This window comes from Bufo gargarizans, chromosome 6 (assembly GCF_014858855.1).
Source record: "Bufo gargarizans isolate SCDJY-AF-19 chromosome 6, ASM1485885v1, whole genome shotgun sequence".
Classification (NCBI taxonomy): Eukaryota; Metazoa; Chordata; class Amphibia; order Anura; family Bufonidae; genus Bufo; species Bufo gargarizans.
The window spans coordinates 96,425,782-96,445,383 of NC_058085.1; the positions used below are offsets into that span (position 1 = coordinate 96,425,782).

Consider the following 19,602-nt stretch of genomic DNA (forward strand, 5'->3'; position numbering starts at 1 on the left):
TGCCTCTAAAGCTTTTGACAGGGTGGAGTGGAGATTCCTCTGGAGGGTGTTATAGAAGATGGGATTTGGTATTAAGCTCACAAATATGATTAAGCTTTTGTACAAATCCCCCAAAGCGAGGCTGAATATTAAGACTCTGACAAGGCGTATTTCCTTGGGGACAGGTACTCGTCAAGGATGTCTACTTTTGCCATTATTATTTGATATTTATATTGAGCCTCTCGCCGTTAGGGTCAGGCAGGATCCCAGGATTGAGTTTGGGATATCGGGAACAGAAGATCGTATTTCCTTAGAAGCCGATGATGTTTTATTTTACATACAACATACTAATACTACACTCCCAAGGGTTATTCGAGTTATTAATTTGTTTGGTGAAGTTACGGGTCTTGATACTAACTGGTCTAAAACCATTCTTATGCCTTTAAATATATTAGAACCTTTTACTCAGGAGTTTTCCAGTAAATTGAGGATCTCCGATTCCCTTTAATATTCGGGTATTACCATCTCTTCTAAGATTGAAGATTTTTTACCTCTTAATTTGATCCCATTGATAACTAAATTGAGATCTAAAATAAAGATATGGCTCCAACTCCCACTATCTAGAGCCGGTAGAATATCCCTGGTGAAGATGGTGATTTTGCCCCAATTACTGTATATCCTCAGGAACTCCCCAGTATGGATTTTTAAACTGATTGAGAGAATCCTTAATGATCTATGATCTACTTTGGGGGAGAAAGCGAGAAAGGCTTTAACTGGAGTATTTTTATAAGCCAATGGAACAGAGAGGATTAAATCTTCCCTGCTTTAAAGGGCTATTTTATAGCATCACAGCTACGGCTATATTATGAATAGAAGAAAAGCCCACTTTGCAGAACCTTGAAGATTTCTCCACATGATACTATCTTTACTTTATTGGAACTCGTCAATTAATCAATCTCCAACAGGACTACTATTAGAGTACTATTAGAGATTGGTTGGGAATAAAGGGATCCCTTTGTTGTATATTCCTTTGGCATAATTATTATTTACAGGCCTTAGATGAATTGGTTGGGGATCGGTATTGACAAAAGAATAACATTTGTTATCTTGCACAGGTCGTTGGGAATGGGCATATTTTTTCGTTTTTGGAGTTAGCACAAAGAGAAAATATGTCTAATTTATCTTGGTTTAGGTGTTTAGACACGTCCACGTTTTTGCATGATTTGATAGTAAAGCCAGCACAGAGGGTTAAGATTTCTCAATGTTATCAATATCTACTTAAAGCACGATTTAATAATATACACTCCACTGGGCAAAAGGCCTGGAGAAGGGATTGTCCAATGATTCAATTGGATGATTCAGATAATATACTGGTGAATGTAGGATTAGTTTCTCATAATTTTAATTACATATTGGTTCAATTTAATATTTTACACAGAATCTTTATGGCTTAACAAATGGGGTTTGAGAAACACTTCTAACTGTCCACGGTGTGATTCACCTGAGGCCGATCATTTACATATGTTTTGGACTTGTATAGAACCAAAACAATAGTCTGGAGACGCATCGCAAAGGGGTGGGAGTTCGGAAGGGAATTGAGGGGAGGTAAGGCTTAAGAAAATGGAAATAATAATTTACTTTGCTTTGTATGGAAATATTGTTTAAATAAAAGAAAAATGTAAGAAAAATTATCACTTTTTATGATTTGTTACTTTATATATGATTGCAAATGTCAACTTGTGGGATTAAAAGCTCTAACTACAGCTAATGCTTACATGCCTGCAGTGCTGGCTGCTCCTCTAGGGCAGGACTGTGATGTGTGACTGCAATTTAGTTGAGCCTGGGACATGGCTTAACAGGAAGCCTGTCAAAATCCTATAGTCTGCAATAGTATTCCATTGCAGTCTATGATTTAAGGGATCAGAAAATTGAATATTCAAGTCCCCTAAGAGGCCTAAAAATTACAATAAAAAAGTTTTAGAAAATATTTTAAAAATCCAGCAAAAATATTAAAAATTCAAATCACCCTTCTTCACACATAGAAATAAACAATACAAAAATTAAGATTTTTGGAGTGTCCAAAAATATCAGAACTATTAAAATATAAAATATAATTATTAGTCGTAATGTAAAAATAAAAATAGCCAATTTGCTGTTATTTGTCACCTTGCCTGCAGAAAAAAAAATTAATAAGTGATAATTAATCATAAGTGATGATTATTTTTTTTTTAAGTAGTAAAACTAAATAAAAACAATATAAATTTGGTATTGCTGTTATTGTACTAACCCGCAGAATAAGTTCCTCAGGTCCCTTTAAGTGCACAGTGAATACCTTAAAGGGGTGGTGCAGCATGTACATATTGAGGACCTATCCTCAGCATAGGTCACCAAAATCTGACTCCTTGCACCCCTGCTATTCAGCAGTTTGAAGAGGAGCTGGCGCTCATACAAGCGCTACTTACTCTTCAAGATCACACTGCGTGTAAGTGCAGTGTAATCTTGAAGAGGAAGCAGCACTTGTACGAGTATAGGTCATCAATATGTTCTGGCTGCACGACCCCTTTAAAAACACCCCCCCCCCCCCCTCCATTTTGTAATACATGATATGGTAAATGAAATCCTACATCCAGCTATGTGAACAGAAGACACACAATAGTTTCACTCCTGACAATTATTTCACCTGTATGTATGCGGGGACACATTAAAAGTGTAGAATAATGCTGGTATAATTGATGATGTATACAGGGGATGTCTATTTTATAACCAAGCATCTGAGCTGAAATGTCTCTAGCTGATGATGATACATTTCGTACAGCCAGCCGCATCCTGCACAGACCTTGAGTTCACCTGCAGCAGTCTGCGTCTGGACAGTCTCAGGGGAAAGAGAGGAATGAGCTAATTACTGTACGTGAAGGACAGATTTTGTGGTTAGAGGAACTGGCATTGTGGTCAGACGCGCTCCAGCAGTCTGATTTATGCACTGCTCTGCTTAATGCTTCATTATCTACAGCATTATACATTAGTAGGACTTTGTGTTCCCCAATAAATGTTTCTGTTGTTAATTAACCTAAATATTAACAACAAAACTCCCACACTCGGTATATTATTTAATTAAGACTCTGCTAAATAGATCGGCTTGACACATTTATACAATGAGAGCAAGGACCTAAAATGGCCATAGATGTAAACGCTCAGTCCAATACGGTCAGGGGACTCCATTCTCAGGACACTAGATGATAAAGGGGTTTGGACAATCCATATTTAGTCTTAGGATCTCTTGACAATAAGCTGAACAGAAAGCGTCCCCTTGCCCACCACGTGATCAGCTGTAATCTGTGGAGAAACCTGACACTAATGGTGGGTTCACATCACGTTTTTCCTATCCATTTAAACATATGCATTAAATGGATGCCTCAGACTGATGCCAAGCAGTGGCTTCCGTTCACCATAGAGTTTCATTGTATAAAAAAAAAAAAAAAAAATGTCTTCCCCATTGTAAAAAAAAAACATATACCCTTTTTACCGGACTCTGCAGCATAGAAGAACATAATGGGCTGCGTTTTTGTATCCTTTTTTTTTCTTCTAACTTATATGTCAAACGGAAGCATAAAACGGGATGTGAACCCACCCTAAGAGTTTTAATTTATTTCTAGCGCCACCACACGGAAAACAGACACATCACATAGTGCAGATTTATATCAATAGTCTGTCTGTGAAATGCAAGGCTGGCCAGGTCCTCCAAAGCAAGGTATGCTGCTCTACAGTGGTACTTGGAAGTTTGTGATCCCTTCAGAATTTCCTATATTTCTCCATACATTTGACCTAAACCTACATCAGATTTTCACACAAGTCCTACAAATGAGTCAAAAATATTAGCCTTTGTCATTTGTTTATTGAGGAAAATGATCCAATATCACATGTCTGTGAGTGGCAAAAGTATGTGAACCTTTGTTTTCTGTATCTGTTGTGACTCCCACCCCACCTTGTGCAGCAATAACGGCGACTACGTTTCTGGTAATTGTCAATTAGTCCTGCACATCGGCTTGGAGGAAATTTAGCCCGTTCCTCTATACTAAACAGCTTCAGCTCTGTTATGTTGGTGGCTTTCCTCCCATGAATTGCTTCTTTCTGCTACTTCCCCAACAGTCCTGCTGGATTAGGGCTAGGACTTTGACTTGGCCATTTATTTTTCCTTAACCATTCTTTGGTAGAACTAATTGTGGCCTTAGGGTCGTTGTCTTGCTGCATTACCCACGTTCTCTTGAGATTCGGCTCATGGACAGATGTCCTGACATTTTCCTTTAGAATTTCCTGGTACGATTCAAAATTTATTGTTCTGTCAATGATGGCAAGCCTTTCTGGCCGAGATGCAGCAGAACAGTCCCAAACCATGATACTACCACCACCATGGTTCATATTTGGAATAAGGTTTTTATACTGAAATGCAGTGTTTTCCTTTCTCGAAACTTAACACTTTTTACTTAAACCAAAATGTTCTATTTTGGTCTCACCTGTCCACAGAACACTGTTGCAATAGCCTTCTGGCTTGTCCAGGTGATCGTTAGAAAACTGCAGACAGGCAGCAATGTCCTTTTTGGAAAGCATCTTCCCATCGCGCTGCATCCCTCCTCTCCAAGGCTACAAGCAGCGCCCCTCCCACCCAGGGTATGGCACTGATGGAATCAGGTGCGAAGCCGTGATATGTAGCCCACATGGAACACTGCACAAGTGCTGTTGCCATTCAGAAGCACCAATGTGCAATAGCCCCCTAGCCAGAAGGAAATATCCTCTCTTAATTAGCTATTACTCTCTATCTTAGAGAAGCATGTTTAGACTAGGAGGACCTATTACTTACAGCAGTTTACCATAACTGCTGGTTTAGGGTCCAGTGCCATGCATTTAAAGGGAACCTGTCACCAGTTTTATGGTGTCCTAACTAAGTGACTGATTCTTTTAGCAAAATGCTGGGTCACTTTCTTTAATTGACCCAGTCAATCTGCCAACATCTTGCATTGAAAAGCTCCAGCTGATAATGATGAGTCATGAATATTCATGAGCTCCTGACTCTCCCCGCCCACCTGCTGCTGAATGACAGTTTGTTTCCATATGAATCAGCAGCAGGTGGGCAGGGGAGTGGCTATAGCTCTGAATTAAATATACGCTGGACTCAATGACATCACGCAGGTCTCCAATCAGCTTATTAGCATGCGGCATCTTTGTGTGTATATTATGAGGTAACCATCTGTCACACCAGTAAGTGAATACATCTAAGGTACTTTTTAGTAGTTAATGATTGTATATAATTAGTTAGATTATAATCAAATATCCACATGACAGGTTCCCTTTAAAACCTGGTGATTTTATCTACCTCCACTCAGGCAGTATATTTTACTAGTCCCTTGATGTGGCTGAAATGTGTTGGGCCCTCGTTATAGACTTATAATTAGACTGGTTTACCCTCAAGCCCCTTTTTGGTTGGAAATAACACCTCTTTAGGGATTACTAGTCTAAACTACTGAAAGGGACACTTCCAGCGAGACCACCGTTTTTAGGGTTTGCAGCTATTTACCTGGAGAACCAGCGCAGGGCTGCAGGGACTTGATAGGGACACCTTTCCCAACTGTATTTTTGTCTCCTGGATGATCCTGTCCCCAACCAACTGCTTATTGATCTACCACATTGGTAAGAACGTTTTATTTATGAGCACTGTCGTTATTATATGAGTGAACAGTGTTGTTTGATTCAAAACAATCATTCGGAAGTGACGCCATTATTCATTATAATTTTTTTTTTTAGTTTGACCATTGTGGGTCTTACTTACTGAAATTAAAAGTCAAGTTTTAATATTGTTTCTTTTGTAGGAGCTCCCTTACTCTTGTTGTCCGATGATCCTAAAAGGCGAGATTTCCGCGTGGGTGCAATGCGTGAGGTGAACGCATTGCACCCGCACTGAATCCGGACCCATTTATTTCTATGGGGCTGTGCACATGAGCAGTGATTTTCACGCATGACTTGTGCGTTGCATGAAAATCGCAGCAAGCTATATTTTGTGCGTTTTTCACGCAGGCCCCATAGAAGTGAATGGGGCTGCGTGAAACGCGCAAGCATCCGCAAGCAAGTGCGGATGCGATGCGATTTTCACACATGGTTGCTAGGAGATGATCGGGATGGGGACCCGATCATTATTATTGTCCCTTATAACATGGTTATAAGGGAAAATAATAGCACTCTTAATACTGAATTCTTTGTAAAATAGGGATGAAGGGGTTAAAAAATATAATAATTTAACTCACCTCATCCACTTGTTTGCGCTGCCCGGCTTCTTCTTTGATAATCTGTGAGGAAAAGGACCTGTGGGGACGTCACTGCGCTCATCACATGATCTATCACCATGGTGATGGATCATGTGACTGACCATGTGATGAGAGCAGTGACGACACCACAGGTCCTTTTCCTCAAAAAAGAAAGAAAGAAGAGAAGCCGGGCTGCGCGAACAAGTGGATTAAGATGAGTTAAATTATTTATTTATTTTGACCCCTCCATCGCTATTTTACTTAGAATTCTGTATTAAGAATGCTATTATTTTCCCTTATAACCATGTTATAAGGGAAAATACTAACATTTACACAACACCTAACCCAAACCCGAACTTCTGTGAAGAAGTCTGGGTTCGGGTACCAAACATGCTGATTTTTCTCATGCGCGTGCAAAACGCATTAAAAACGTTTTGCACTCGCGCGAAAAAAATGTGCATTTATCCGCGACGCACCTGCATCTTATCTGGCCCAAATCCGTGACGCCCGTGTGAAAGAGGCCTTAGGGTTTGAGTGAAAATCTGATGTAGTTTTAAGTCCGAAGTGTCCATCTTTCAGTCTGCAGCTTGTTTACTTCCTCCCTGGCATCATGGGCAAGTTCACCTGCTCTGCTGCAGCCAATAACTGGCTTCAGCCGTGACCAGGGTTGCCAACCAGAATTTTTCTTTTTTCTGGATAACTTATCCCAAAATCACGGACAGCCAACATTTTTTTACGGACAAATTGGAAAACCATAATAAATAGTAAAGATTATAAAGTGATACATTCTTAATATACTGATAATAAGTCATTAGCAGCATGTACGGTGAGCTGTAAAATGATGATAATTACCACCAAAATAATCTTGTCAACACAGGAAAAACGCTATTTTTATGGACTGTCCAGAAATTTCTAGGCGGTTGGCAGCCCTGGCCATAAAAGAGATGAGCAACATCACCACTGAAGCCAGTTGTTTTCTGCACTGCAGCAGGTGACCAAGCCCATGCTGTGGAGGAAGTGAATACATCACGGACCAGAAAATTGACACAAAGAGTCAGCATGAATGACTATCGAGGCAGGGAGCAGGTATGAATCTTATACCAGCAGAGGCAGGCTGCATGCAGCATCAATTAAAACATAGGTATTCATGGAAAAGCCCTTTAAAGAATTTACAATGAATTAATGCATGTAAAAAAAATTACAATAAATACAAAGATGCAGAAATATATGTCCACTTTGACAGCGCAATGTTTGGGCAGTTCTTAATGTCAAGGTATGCAAGCTGCCATATAGGAATACACCTTTAAAGTGAGTCTGCCATCAGTGACCTCCATATGAAATAAAGCATAGTCCAAATAGTCCTGAATTTAATGGTGCCCTTGCTTTCACAATCTGTGGCTCAATTTTAGAGAAAATCTGTTGTTAGAAATATGCAAATGAGTGCAATGAGGGCAGTGCCGCTGCTCTGGTTGCACACAAGCTCCTTTCTCTGGCAAGTAGCTCCCTCTGATATAGTTGATGGAAACGTGGAAGAGATCACGGAATCGACGTGACCTTCTGACAAAGAGTCGTTACATACCAAATGTATCTAGAAATGTGTTTGGCAGTAGAGGCCCCAAATGGGGATCCTTTTCCTGTGGTAATTGTGCAGCTTGTAAATATGTGACCCGTTCCATCACTTTTGATGGAATATAAGATTGTTTATAACATCACGTGCAATACAGAAGCAGTGATATATTTGATCATATGTGCATGTGACCTACTTTACATCGGGATGACCACAAGAGCCCTTAAAGTCCGTATCTTGGAACATGCTAATAGAATACGAGCGGAGTCAAGAGTTCTAGAAAAGGATTTAGATGGGCTACAATCTGTTCCACAACATTTTTGGAAATATCATGCCTGCGACCCAAGAGGGTTAAGAGTAAGAGGCATAGGCAGGATCAGATTAGGGTCGAGAGGTGGTGATATTAAACAGGGAAACAAAATGGATAGTGATGTTGGACACTATGGTTCCTTGTGGTCTCAACTAATCAAACAGCTTCAAACCTTTCGTGTAATTATGCGCAAATTTTAATTTTAGGGTATTATGTATGTTGATGCTTTTTTGTTACATTTGTGTTTGTCTATTTACTTATCTTTTGAGGTGTTATGCTATGTTTTCAATTGATGAGATGTCTGAGGAGGCGTCAACATACAATGTGGAAGGAGCGTCCATGTGAATGCAGAATTAATACACAGAAAAAATGGAAGAGGTCTCTGAAGCTGCAGTGAACACAGGATAAAGAAGATACGTCGAGAATCATTTTTTATTTGTATAATTTTTTTTTTTCTATTTTTGTATGTACTTTTATGTAGAAATGTAATCCTTATGAGCTTTGGGATAGCTTGTTAGTATGGTCATCACTTTTTATTGTCTTTCACGGTGTGGTTGGATTGACTGTTACCCACCATGAACCATTTTCTATGATTTCTGCTGGGTACCTCCCCATCTTTCCCCCCTCCCCCTTGTACTTTACTGTTTTTGGAATTTTTATATATCTGTATTTTACATTTTGTGAGTATCATGAATAGCACTTGTCACTTTTTTTGCACTTGTCACTTGCTTTCACAGGTTTTTTCTGTGGAATATGAACGTATAATTATGTTTGATAAATCATGTACAAATATGATTTACTGTAGTAGGATTGATAGGGTTAATATGCACCTATGTCGATATCATAGTCACCGTGAACACTTTCATTCATTTGGATTTTAAGATCCCATATGTTCCATATTTGATTTTTGGTATTTTTAATAATATATATTATATTTAGGCATTAATGTAATTAGCTCTTCCCTTTATTTAGTTGGTTTGCGTTCCATGTAGCTTTAGAATAGGCGGCCCTTATCATCTGCATTCCACCGGATCGCAGACCTACGCATGCGCTGTCCGGCCCCGTCCTGACGTGCTCCGTTGCCGTCATCGCGCATATAGTCATGCGCGGTGACTTGGTGAGGACGCGCTGAAGGATGGCGTCGGCCATCTAGGTGGAATCGGGCCCATATGTGGAGAGCAGGTGAGGATATTTTTCTATTATTTTACGCACTTCCCTCTCCTATATATAAGCTGGATTTTAATTATGTCTTACCTCCTGACGAAGCCTTCAGGGTGAAATGTGCGTCGAGGTTTTTTCGCATGGAGCTTTATTCCTCTGGTCTTACAATCATGTCTCAGGGTATGTGCGCTCTACCATGAGTTGCTTGATGTATTTTTGAAGGCTATGATATCTGCATGTGCATTTACCTTTTAGGTCACATCGAGGTTAGTCCTCTAGTATCCATCCAGTATTTTTCTGGATTATGAATCTTTGTGGTTTATGTATGGTCTGTAGTTGCAGATCTATTACATCTGCAGAGTATATTGTGTGGTCTGACTATAATTGGTCAGCTCTGCTTTTTACTCAGGCCACATTTTGACTATTTAAGTGGTGGCCTTGTGTTGTTTTTATTATATATACCCCATAAGACCATATATAACACATGTACATCCTTACGCTCCATTTGTCTGATATTGCTGTTGCATGTTACTAAACATACTGTTGACATCGGTTTTTGACGGAGGGCAGCTCCCCGCTTTCTCTGTGTCTTTTTCCATCTGGCCCTTTTTTCCCAGACTCCAATTTGGATATTATATGTATTACTAAGTTTACCCCTGCGCTAGTTTTTTTTAAGTTGACGGAAAGAGCCAGGAAGTTAATGCCGAAATGTTGCCTGGCTCTGTATTGTCGTGAATGCGGCATTGTGACTGCATCCTGGCGCATGTATGGTAGCTTGTTTAGCATCCTGCGGAGATGTTGGGACGCACTGCGCTTGTACCGAAATGTTAACAAATGGCGTATTCGCATAGAGCAAGCTGAGATTTAGGCATGACTGCTTGGCTCTGCCAGCTATCAAATGGAAGGGCTGACCAGAGAAAGGAGTGGAGCCTGTGTGCAATGAAATGGACAACACCAACCTTGTTGCAGTCAAGGCCTCATTTCCATATATTTATTAAAAAAAATGATTTTCTTTAAAACTGAGACATGGATAATAAAAGCAATGGCAGCATTAAAATCCGGTGGGCGGTACCTGCTGTGGACTGCACTAAGTTTCATAAGGATAACAACTCCCCCCTTAAAGTGTGCTTCCACTTTTGATCTCCCGTTTGTCCTCAGAGACATCCCTGAATGTTGGGTGGCATGGCTGCCGTGGCATGCGTTGCACTGGCAGAAGTGCCCTGCTGGGCCAGACCCCCAGTTCCCCCACCCAGTTCACTATGATAGAAAAGTCTCACCCTACACAGCAAACCCTGTCAACCATAGCATGTATTATATATGTAACACACAAGACTTAGTGACTCCAGCAAGCCCCACAACATACAGAACTATATGGATTTAATGTGAAATGATGCATAACATCAGTTCTGACTCCGAGGAAGATATAGCAATACTCACAATCTGCAATTCAGTGGTCAGGCCCTCAATGTAGGATTTCAATTTTTCGGTGGCTTGCAAACATTCCTGCAGAAAGCTACAAATAAGTCATTATTCTGGGGTCATGTCACCACTTTGATGTACACATGCGAGGGACTGTACAGTGCATAAGCAATTACTAAATGCAGTCATCTCGGAGCCGCTGCTCTCTGACTATAGGAGCTGCAGTCGTGACTCGGTAACATTTTTATCCCGGTGTGCTTTTACATGACAGCCCTTATTTATCAGAATGACTCCCCGGCTGAGCAATCTAGCAGTTCTCATGTTAAAAGAGCAATCACTTGTACATCAGAGGGAATGTCTTTGGGTCTCTATGTGGAGCATAACAAATACATCTGCCTTCTGTAGATGTGTGAAAATAAGGCTAATAAGATATGATCTAATTTTTTATTTTACGATTTTAAAGCAGAATTTGAAGCGGGAAACTATGGAAACCTTGTCCTGAAGAAGAGGTGAAGTGCTCTGTAGAGCAATGCAGCTTTTTGATTCTAGTAACTGTAGAAGAGGAGTCAGGTCATTATTTCTATGGCATTGAGCAACAGGGACCTACAGTCTCTGCGCACACGAATCATACAGATCATGGATTTTCAGCACAATACATTCATGGGGCAATTAATTAAAGGGATCCATTACCAAGAAATTTACTGTTTCAGCAGGTATAATGCATTGTAGTTTTATGCAAATCCACTTTGGATGTTTCATCCGAAGTCGATTCGCTCATCCCTATTAGCAATCTATTGCTTCACTCTGGAGAAAAAGTACTTTTAGTCCATTTGCAAATGGACATTTAAGTGCACACAGGGTAGGCACAAGCTACTCTGTGCACCCTTGCTCCACGTGCTTTCACTGACAGAGGTATCCCAGTGTTAATTATTACATTTAATTATTTAAGAAATGGGATTTGAACATTTTTCTAATATACATCTATTTAAAACTTTGCTCACAGACCTCTATTATATCCATGCAGTAACCCATTTTAGTCCTGTAAAATGCATCCATAGGAGAGCTGAATAGGACTAAACATGGTGTTCGTCATGTCAGCCATCATGTGAGTATCACACGTGTCATGTGATCTGGCTTACAGTTAACTGCCCAGGTATCTAACAGGTGAATACTAGTGTATTGAGGAGAAGAACATATACAATATATACAGTATTACTACTTGCAGCAGCACCTCATCATGTCTTACAGTGTCCATCTAGAAGCAGATCTCTGATTTCAGATTGTTTGTTTTTTTACACTGAACTTTATTAACATCACCTAGTGACAGGCAGCCACTATACTACAACACCTGGAGACAGGTGGCCATTTTGCAAATAACCTAGAGACAGGGCCCCATGTGTATACACAGTGATGTAGTTACTGTAATAACCACAATAAATATTATTCCACCACTAGTCCTGTTTAGTTATCACATGAATGTGTCCTATGTGGTGGCCCAGCACATATATGTCATGTAACACTGTACTTGATGTCAGGAATTATATGATGTGATGTGCGTCACAAAACTGATGCCATGTTTCAGTTGGACCATGGATACATTACATAGGACTGATACATGGGCTATACCATTCCTCAGCATATAGGGGTCAGCTGTCTGATATAAGAAAAGTATATGTGCATAATTTTAAATGCATATATATTAGAAAACTGTATGATTTCCTATTATGTAAACATGTAAAAATTAAAAAGATTAAAACAGAATACCCCTCCAAGCTTAAAGATGTGCTACATTTATCAAACAACATGCAACAACTAATAAACTAGGTGCAAATTACAGCAAGGAAGTCTGAAGAAAAACTGGCTTTAAAAAATTCCTCTCATGATAAATTACCCCCATGGTTCTAACAGGACCTACAACATCTATATGGAGATTGACGACACTGATGGAGGAAGGTTTGTACAGAAGCACTGGGATCTTACTTGCACTGTGAGTTGTAATGCTTGATAAGGTTCTGTAAAAGATCCACGCCTTTCTTGCTTTTGATTTCATTGACTTTTATCAGATACTAGAAATTAAACGAGAAATTAAGAGTTCATGTGGTTTGCATGGACCTTATTCATTAATATTTATCCGGTAATTAATACTGATGACCTATCCTCAGGATAGGTCATCAATATCAGATTGGCGGGGGTCCCAACACCCGGCGATCAGCTGTTAGGTGAGGCTCTCCATGAGCACTGCAGCCTCTTCCTAGGCCATGTGACATCAATGTACATCGGTCACAAGTACTACTATGTATGGTGCTGTGCTTGGTGTGCTGCCGGAAGCCAACTCCCCAGAACTGTGCAACTCTCTAACAGCTGATCGCTGGAGGTGCCGGGACTCGGTCCCTAGCCGATGTGATAATAAAGACCTATCCTGAGGATAGGTCATCATTATCTATTTCTGGATAACAGCCCTGTGTACAACGGAACTAAAAAAAAGCAGAGATTTAAAGGGACACTAATATCAACATTTTATCACACTATCACATATTAACAGCCTGTGACAATGAAATTTTTTTTTCCCTCCTTTCTTTGGAATTTTAGCCTGGTTGCTTGACTTTCTCACTCAGACCATTCACTCCGACCAGAAGGGGATGAGTAACTCAATTAGAGCATCACACATTACACTGATAAGTGCAGTGCTCTTCTGTGAAAATCTTTATCTAAACCTGTCAAGAGAACAGCTGTCATACTGTTAGCCTAATTCTACTAATCAACTATTTTACCAACACATACAGTAACATCTTATTCTTACAGCACAGAAAGCACACAATGGCATCACGATCTATCTAGGAGTTTTATCTCTCTGTGCTGACTGCTAAAGAAGAATAACATTTTGTATTTAATTTTAAACTGCATTGCACTGCCAAAAAAATAAAAAATAAAATGGTTTTCTATTAATATTATACCCCTTTCTGACCGAAGTGTCCCTTTAAATGTATAAATTGCATGTTTTGCTGAATCTTTTCTCTCAAAACTATATATAAATCTGCTCAGCTTCTCCTGCTCTATAACATGCTGCTTATAGATTGCCCTGCATTTCAGGGCGAAAAGTCCTCCTTAAATTATTTTTACCACTAAAGACAAATAAAAGAGTAATTATATTACTAAGGGCTTATACATACAACTATAGCTGTTTTTGAAATCTGCAAAATATGGATACCGTCCGTGTGCTTTCCGCATTTTGAGAAATGGAACGTCCTGGCCTCTATAGAACACTCCTATCCTTGTCCGTAAAACGGACAAGAATAGGACATGCTTTTTTCTTTTTTTGCAGGTGCCATGGAACTGACATGGGGTTCTATCCGCATCTTATGTTGCCCCATTGAGCCCACATCCGCACAAAATGTGTTCGTGTGCATGAGCCCTAAGTATATGATGTAATATACCATATGTTTCACTTTATTAGACGCAATTTTTCCCCCTAAAGTGGGGGAAACATGTCAGTGCGTCTTATAAAGCAAATACTAATGAGCGCTTCCATTAGTTTGCAGGATTTGCCGGGGGAGGTGAGTGAAGCGCTCTACTGACCACTCCCTGGTGTTCTTCCGGGCACCGGTGTGCAGTGTCCCGACTGCATATAGCATCATGGCATAGTGAGAGTAGGCATGCACTATGACCTGGCTCTGTGCAACGTCAAGTCAGAGTGCAACGTGGGGCCATCAGAAGACCAGGGAGCGGTGAGTGCAAGAAGACCGCACAGTCTGGAGCAGGAGAGGAAAGTTCATTTATTTATTTTATATCTGATCTTATATTTGATCTTCTGGAGTGGTACCTTGGAACCGAACCCGAGTTCGGGAAAAGGTATTTAACAGAGGAAATTAATTTTTTATGTCATTACCTGACGTCATCTGAGCCAACACATTCTAATACTGTATGGAGCTTGCTCCGTACAGTATTGAAACAAAGTTTTACGCGAATCGACTTCGGATGTTTCATCCATAGTTGATTAGCTCATCCCTAGTGCTAATACATACAGAATGATCAGTTTCTGTTACAGGAATTTCCTGCGTAAAAACACTGTACATGGCAGTTACTGGTGTACACAAGTGGCAATACAGGGACTACTACGATAAATGCAGGCAGCATATGGTGAAATACAAGTATAGCATCTTACTTCACACATCTGTAACTGGAACATCCTACGCTCTTTCTCCAGCTCTTCAGCGATTTCTCCTCCTGCCACCTCATTCCTCACCATCCCATACTGCTTGGCCAACTCTCTCTTCTCCTTCTCTATTTTCGTGCTATCAAAACATATTCACCATTGCATAAATGTTTTTATAATGGATTCACATAATAAAATAAAAATTAAATTATGTAGCACAAGGAAATCTGCCAAGTGAAATGAATATCTGTAGACTTTAAGGGGTCATCTGAGATTTTCATAGTGATGGCCTACCCTCAGGCCATGGTGATTGATGGTCCAATTCCAGGCACCCCCGCCGATCAGCAATTTGAAGAGGCCATGGTGCTCCTGTGAGCGCCACAACCTCTTCTTAGGCCAGTAATTTATGTTTATCGGTCACATGGCCAGGTGCAGCTTATTTCTATACAAGTAAATACGACTGCAATAACCATAACAACCACAGCCATTATCAAATGGATGGCACTGTGCTTGGTAAGCTGGGGGGGGGGGGGGGGGGGGGAGACCTGTGGGCGCTGTGGGCTTCCTTAAACAGCTGGTGTTGGTCCCCTGTCAATCTGGTATTGATGAACTATCCTAGAAAAAACTCTGTTAAAGAATCAATTGGTAACCCAGGGATTACAGGAACACTAGAAATGAATGATAAATGTAAATACGAAACACAGTTGTTCTAAATTACAATGTCTGCTTGTACAAACTTGACCACACATATTTAGGAAAAAGTATGGAAAGTCCTATTAAGCTCATATTCCAATTTCTTTATAAAGAAATAGAGATCAAACAAAAATTGCTGTTAGCGTGAATGTCCAACTTACAATTTATTTTCATAGTCCTTCCAAGCTTTATCAAATGGCTTCTTTAGGTCCTGCAATAAATTAAAAAAATTAAAAAACAGATAAAAGTCCAATTAATCTTATACTCTTAAAAGGGGTATTCTGATTGTATCACATTATCCCCTATCCTGTAGATAGGGGATAACTATTAAATTGTGGGGGGACCTACCGCTGGGACACCGATGATCATAAGAATGAGGACCCTGTACCCTGCAGGTCTCCCCGACATGAATGCTGGGCCAGTTCACACATGTTCACTGACTTTTCATTCATCTCTATGGGAGTTCCAGAAATAGCCAAGCACTTGACCTAATAGTTATTTTCTGTCTTGTGTATGGGGGATAAATGGGTTCAACCAGAATACCCCTTTAAATAAAAAAAATAAAAAAGATTGGAACAACTTTGTAAATAGTCTAAATTAAAAAATATTGTATTGTTTTATGCCCACGTGTCTATGAAGTCTTATCTATGTCTCCAGAGCAACAGGCTACAAACCCCCTTTAGTCTGATATTGAAGTCATACTCAGAAAATACTGATTCTTCTTCGCCGTTCAAAGTTTTTCAGCTGATGCTCGGGGTAAGAAATTTTTTTAGGCTACATGCACACGACCGTATGTGTTTTGCAGTCCGCATATTGCGGATCTGCAAAAGAAACGGATGTCATCCGTATGGCATCCGTTTATTTTATTTTTGCGGATCCATTGTATATGCCTATCCTACCCGCAAAACAGACAAGAATAGGACATGTTATATTTTTTTGCGGGGCTACAGGACGGACATACGGATGCGGATAGCACACAGTGTGCTGTCCGCATTTTTTTGCAGAGCAGGAAAGGGAGGTCCGCATCCTATCTGCAAAAAAACACGGAACGGACATGGAAACAAAATACGTTTGTGTGCATCTGTTTTTTTTTTCCCATTTACGGTCCGTACATGGAACCATTCATTTCAATGGGTCCGGGAAAAAAAAACGGAAGTTACTCCGTATGACTGCCGTTTCTGTATTTCCATTTTTCCGCTCTGTTCAAAGATAGAACATGTCCTATTATTGTCCGCATAAGGAATAAGGATAGTACTGTTCTATCAGGGGCCAGCTGTTCCATTCCGCAGAAAAAAAACTGAATGCACACGGACGTCATCCGTATTTTTTGCGGATCTGTTTTATGCAGACCGCAAAACACTGAAAAAGCCATACGGTCGTGTGCACTAGGCCTAAGGGTAAATTCACACGACCGTATAATTTTCTTTGCGTCCGATACGCATCTGTTCCGCATTTTGCGGAATAGATGCAGATCTATTCATTTCTATAGGTGAATAAAATGTGCGGACAATGTTCAGTATGTTGTCTGCATCCGTGTTTCCGCATTTATAGTCCGCAAAAATATGAAGCTTGTACTACTATTGTCCGCACAGATCGGTCCGCAAACTGTGGATGACTATTGAAGGCCTTAATAAGAATTATTTTTTCTCTCTCTTTTTTTTCCTTCTGTTTTTTTACGGACTGTAAAAAACGGAAGACATACGGAACACAAACAGAGTTAAATAATCCGCAAAATGTAGACACATGGTTCCGTTATTTACGGACCGCAAAATGGAAAGGATTACACATGGTCGTGTGAATGTACCCTAAGACAGGGGCTACACGGTGACACTGGTTGCGCGGCAGCTGTGTTGGATTTCTTGCGACTGCCGCAGCGATCCCATTAATTTCATTTCTCATCCATGTTGCCGCGTGGCCCTTGCCTAAGACCTTGCTGTCATTCAGAAGGAATTTACGGGTTCCTAAATGCTAGGTCATGTTGCAAAATTCAAATCTTAACGTCAACCCAGGCAAGACATAATATCATTCTATTTTTTATTTTTATTTTTTTTATCATCTGCAATGGAACTCAGAGACTTTCGAGGGACGAACGATTGTTAATACGAATGTTTGTCCCTCGTATAGTTTGCATATCGTCAGCCGCACATCCCCACTTGTTTGCTAACTGATCTGTGGACTATTTAGAAGGGCCAATGATCGGCTGAACGAACCTTCCTATGAACTAGGGGAGGGAATCCGGCAGCACCTACTGACTGCCCATAATGGGAATGCACTCTGGACTGGAAGACACAAGAAAAGTGGTGGACATGATGTCGGCCGAAGCTCCATCTTGTTTACTGAACAGCGTCATGCGATGGGAGTTCCGATCTCCAGATAAAGCCCATATAGGTCAGTATATTACAAATTGAAAGTTCAATACATATTAAAATGACTGACCTACTCTCATCTTAGACTGGAGAACCCACTGACTACATTTTTAGTATATTTGTGCTCACAGTTGTCCTATGTGTCTTGTGTCCCGAGGCCAGATGCCTTCTTCTAAATCAAAGGCCACGCGTCTTTGTGTCCTCTCAGTTTGAAACCAAGACAACATAAAAAAATGAAGGCTATATTGCTGAATTATCATAGCTCCAGGAATCTAGAGTGATGAATGGATATTCGTTAAAACATGAAGCTGCCATCTAATGTGCTGGAAGTAAGGGACTGGTTTCCTCCATTCGACTCCATAATGGCTACCCAATAACGTGACTAACGTGTGAGATATGACAGGACAAGCTGAACAACGCTCGCAGCGTTACTTCCCAGAAACTCACCCCTTTAACTTCCTTCAGATCTCCTTTGACCAGCGAGTTTAGAAAGTAATTAATGTTGTGATTAAAACTCTGCAGCTGTTGGAGACAAATATGCAAGTTAATGACTGTTAGATAAGTCGAGCAGATCATTTCTCACATATACTGTTAAACCCTAGTCAGCAGTCTCTCAGGGAATATATTATACATCTAAATGCATGATATAATCCATCTATTCATGGCACACAATCATTCTCATCAAAGCCTGTCCCCACAGACATCATCTTATCTCTTTATACAGTGAGATCTGAGGAGGATGAACGTATGCCCAAGTCACCTTTGGGGACCAGCACGACAAACATAATAATAAATGATCACAGTCAACGTAGCCTTTTAATGGCAGTAATTAACACGTTATCAGATTAAGATATAAAGAATATATTCTTACAGAGTCTTACTCATTTCTTAAAGGGGAATCGTAAAATTAGAAGGGTTTTCCAAGATTTTACTACTTACGACCTATGCTCTGGGATAGATCATCAGCATCTGATCGGTGGGGGTCTGACACCCCGGACCTCTACCAATCAGCTGTTTGAGAAGGCAATGGTGCTCCTGTGAGCTCTGCGGCCCCTTTACAGTAATACATTGAATAGAGGCAGTGCTTGGTATCGGGCTCAGCCCCATTTACTTCTATGGGGCTGAGCTGCACCTAGGCCACGTGACAGATGAACGTGTCGTCACTGGCCTTGCAAAAGCTGTGAGAAGGCCACGACACTCACAGGAGCGCCGATGCCTTCTCAAACAGCTGATTGGTGGGGGGCCTGGGTGTAGGACCCCACCGATGAGATACTAATGATCTATGCAGAGGAAAACCCCTTTAACATTGCTCATGTTCCATTTTCTTCTTATAGGGTCCAGCAGCGACTTCACCAATCACCTTGCTGACTTTGTATGTGGCATGGCACATCTACTCTCAAGACAATGAAGTCTAGATTGGGAACTTTTCCCCTTAGAAAGGGGTTGTCAGTTCAATTTAAATTTTGTAAAAAATGTCCAAAATTATGTAAAGTAATAAAACATTTCATACTCCCCTCCTGCGCTCGTTCTGATGTGTTACAGTCAGGTCCGGCTCCAGGTTCATGTGGGCCCTTGGGCAATAAATCCCAGCTGGCCCACATGAGGCATTTTTTTACATTGACATGTCCCCCTGTGGCTCCCACACAGTATAATGACCCCCA

The 19,602-nt window shown here is 40.5% G+C and overlaps 1 protein-coding gene across 2 annotated transcripts in view; it reads right to left on the reverse strand.

The window, feature by feature from the left end:
- LOC122942436 (arf-GAP with SH3 domain, ANK repeat and PH domain-containing protein 2-like) overlaps positions 1-19,602 on the reverse strand; it is a 141,990-nt gene that overhangs the window by 40,651 nt on the left and 81,737 nt on the right. For both annotated transcript variants that reach the window (XM_044300055.1, XM_044300054.1), the window contains exons 4-8: positions 18,389-18,463; positions 15,737-15,786; positions 14,892-15,021; positions 12,710-12,795; positions 10,748-10,823 (exon numbers count right to left, since the gene is read on the reverse strand). In XM_044300055.1, the coding sequence (XP_044155990.1) occupies positions 10,748-10,823; positions 12,710-12,795; positions 14,892-15,021; positions 15,737-15,786; positions 18,389-18,463 (417 nt within the window). The remainder of the gene's footprint in view (positions 1-10,747; positions 10,824-12,709; positions 12,796-14,891; positions 15,022-15,736; positions 15,787-18,388; positions 18,464-19,602) is intronic.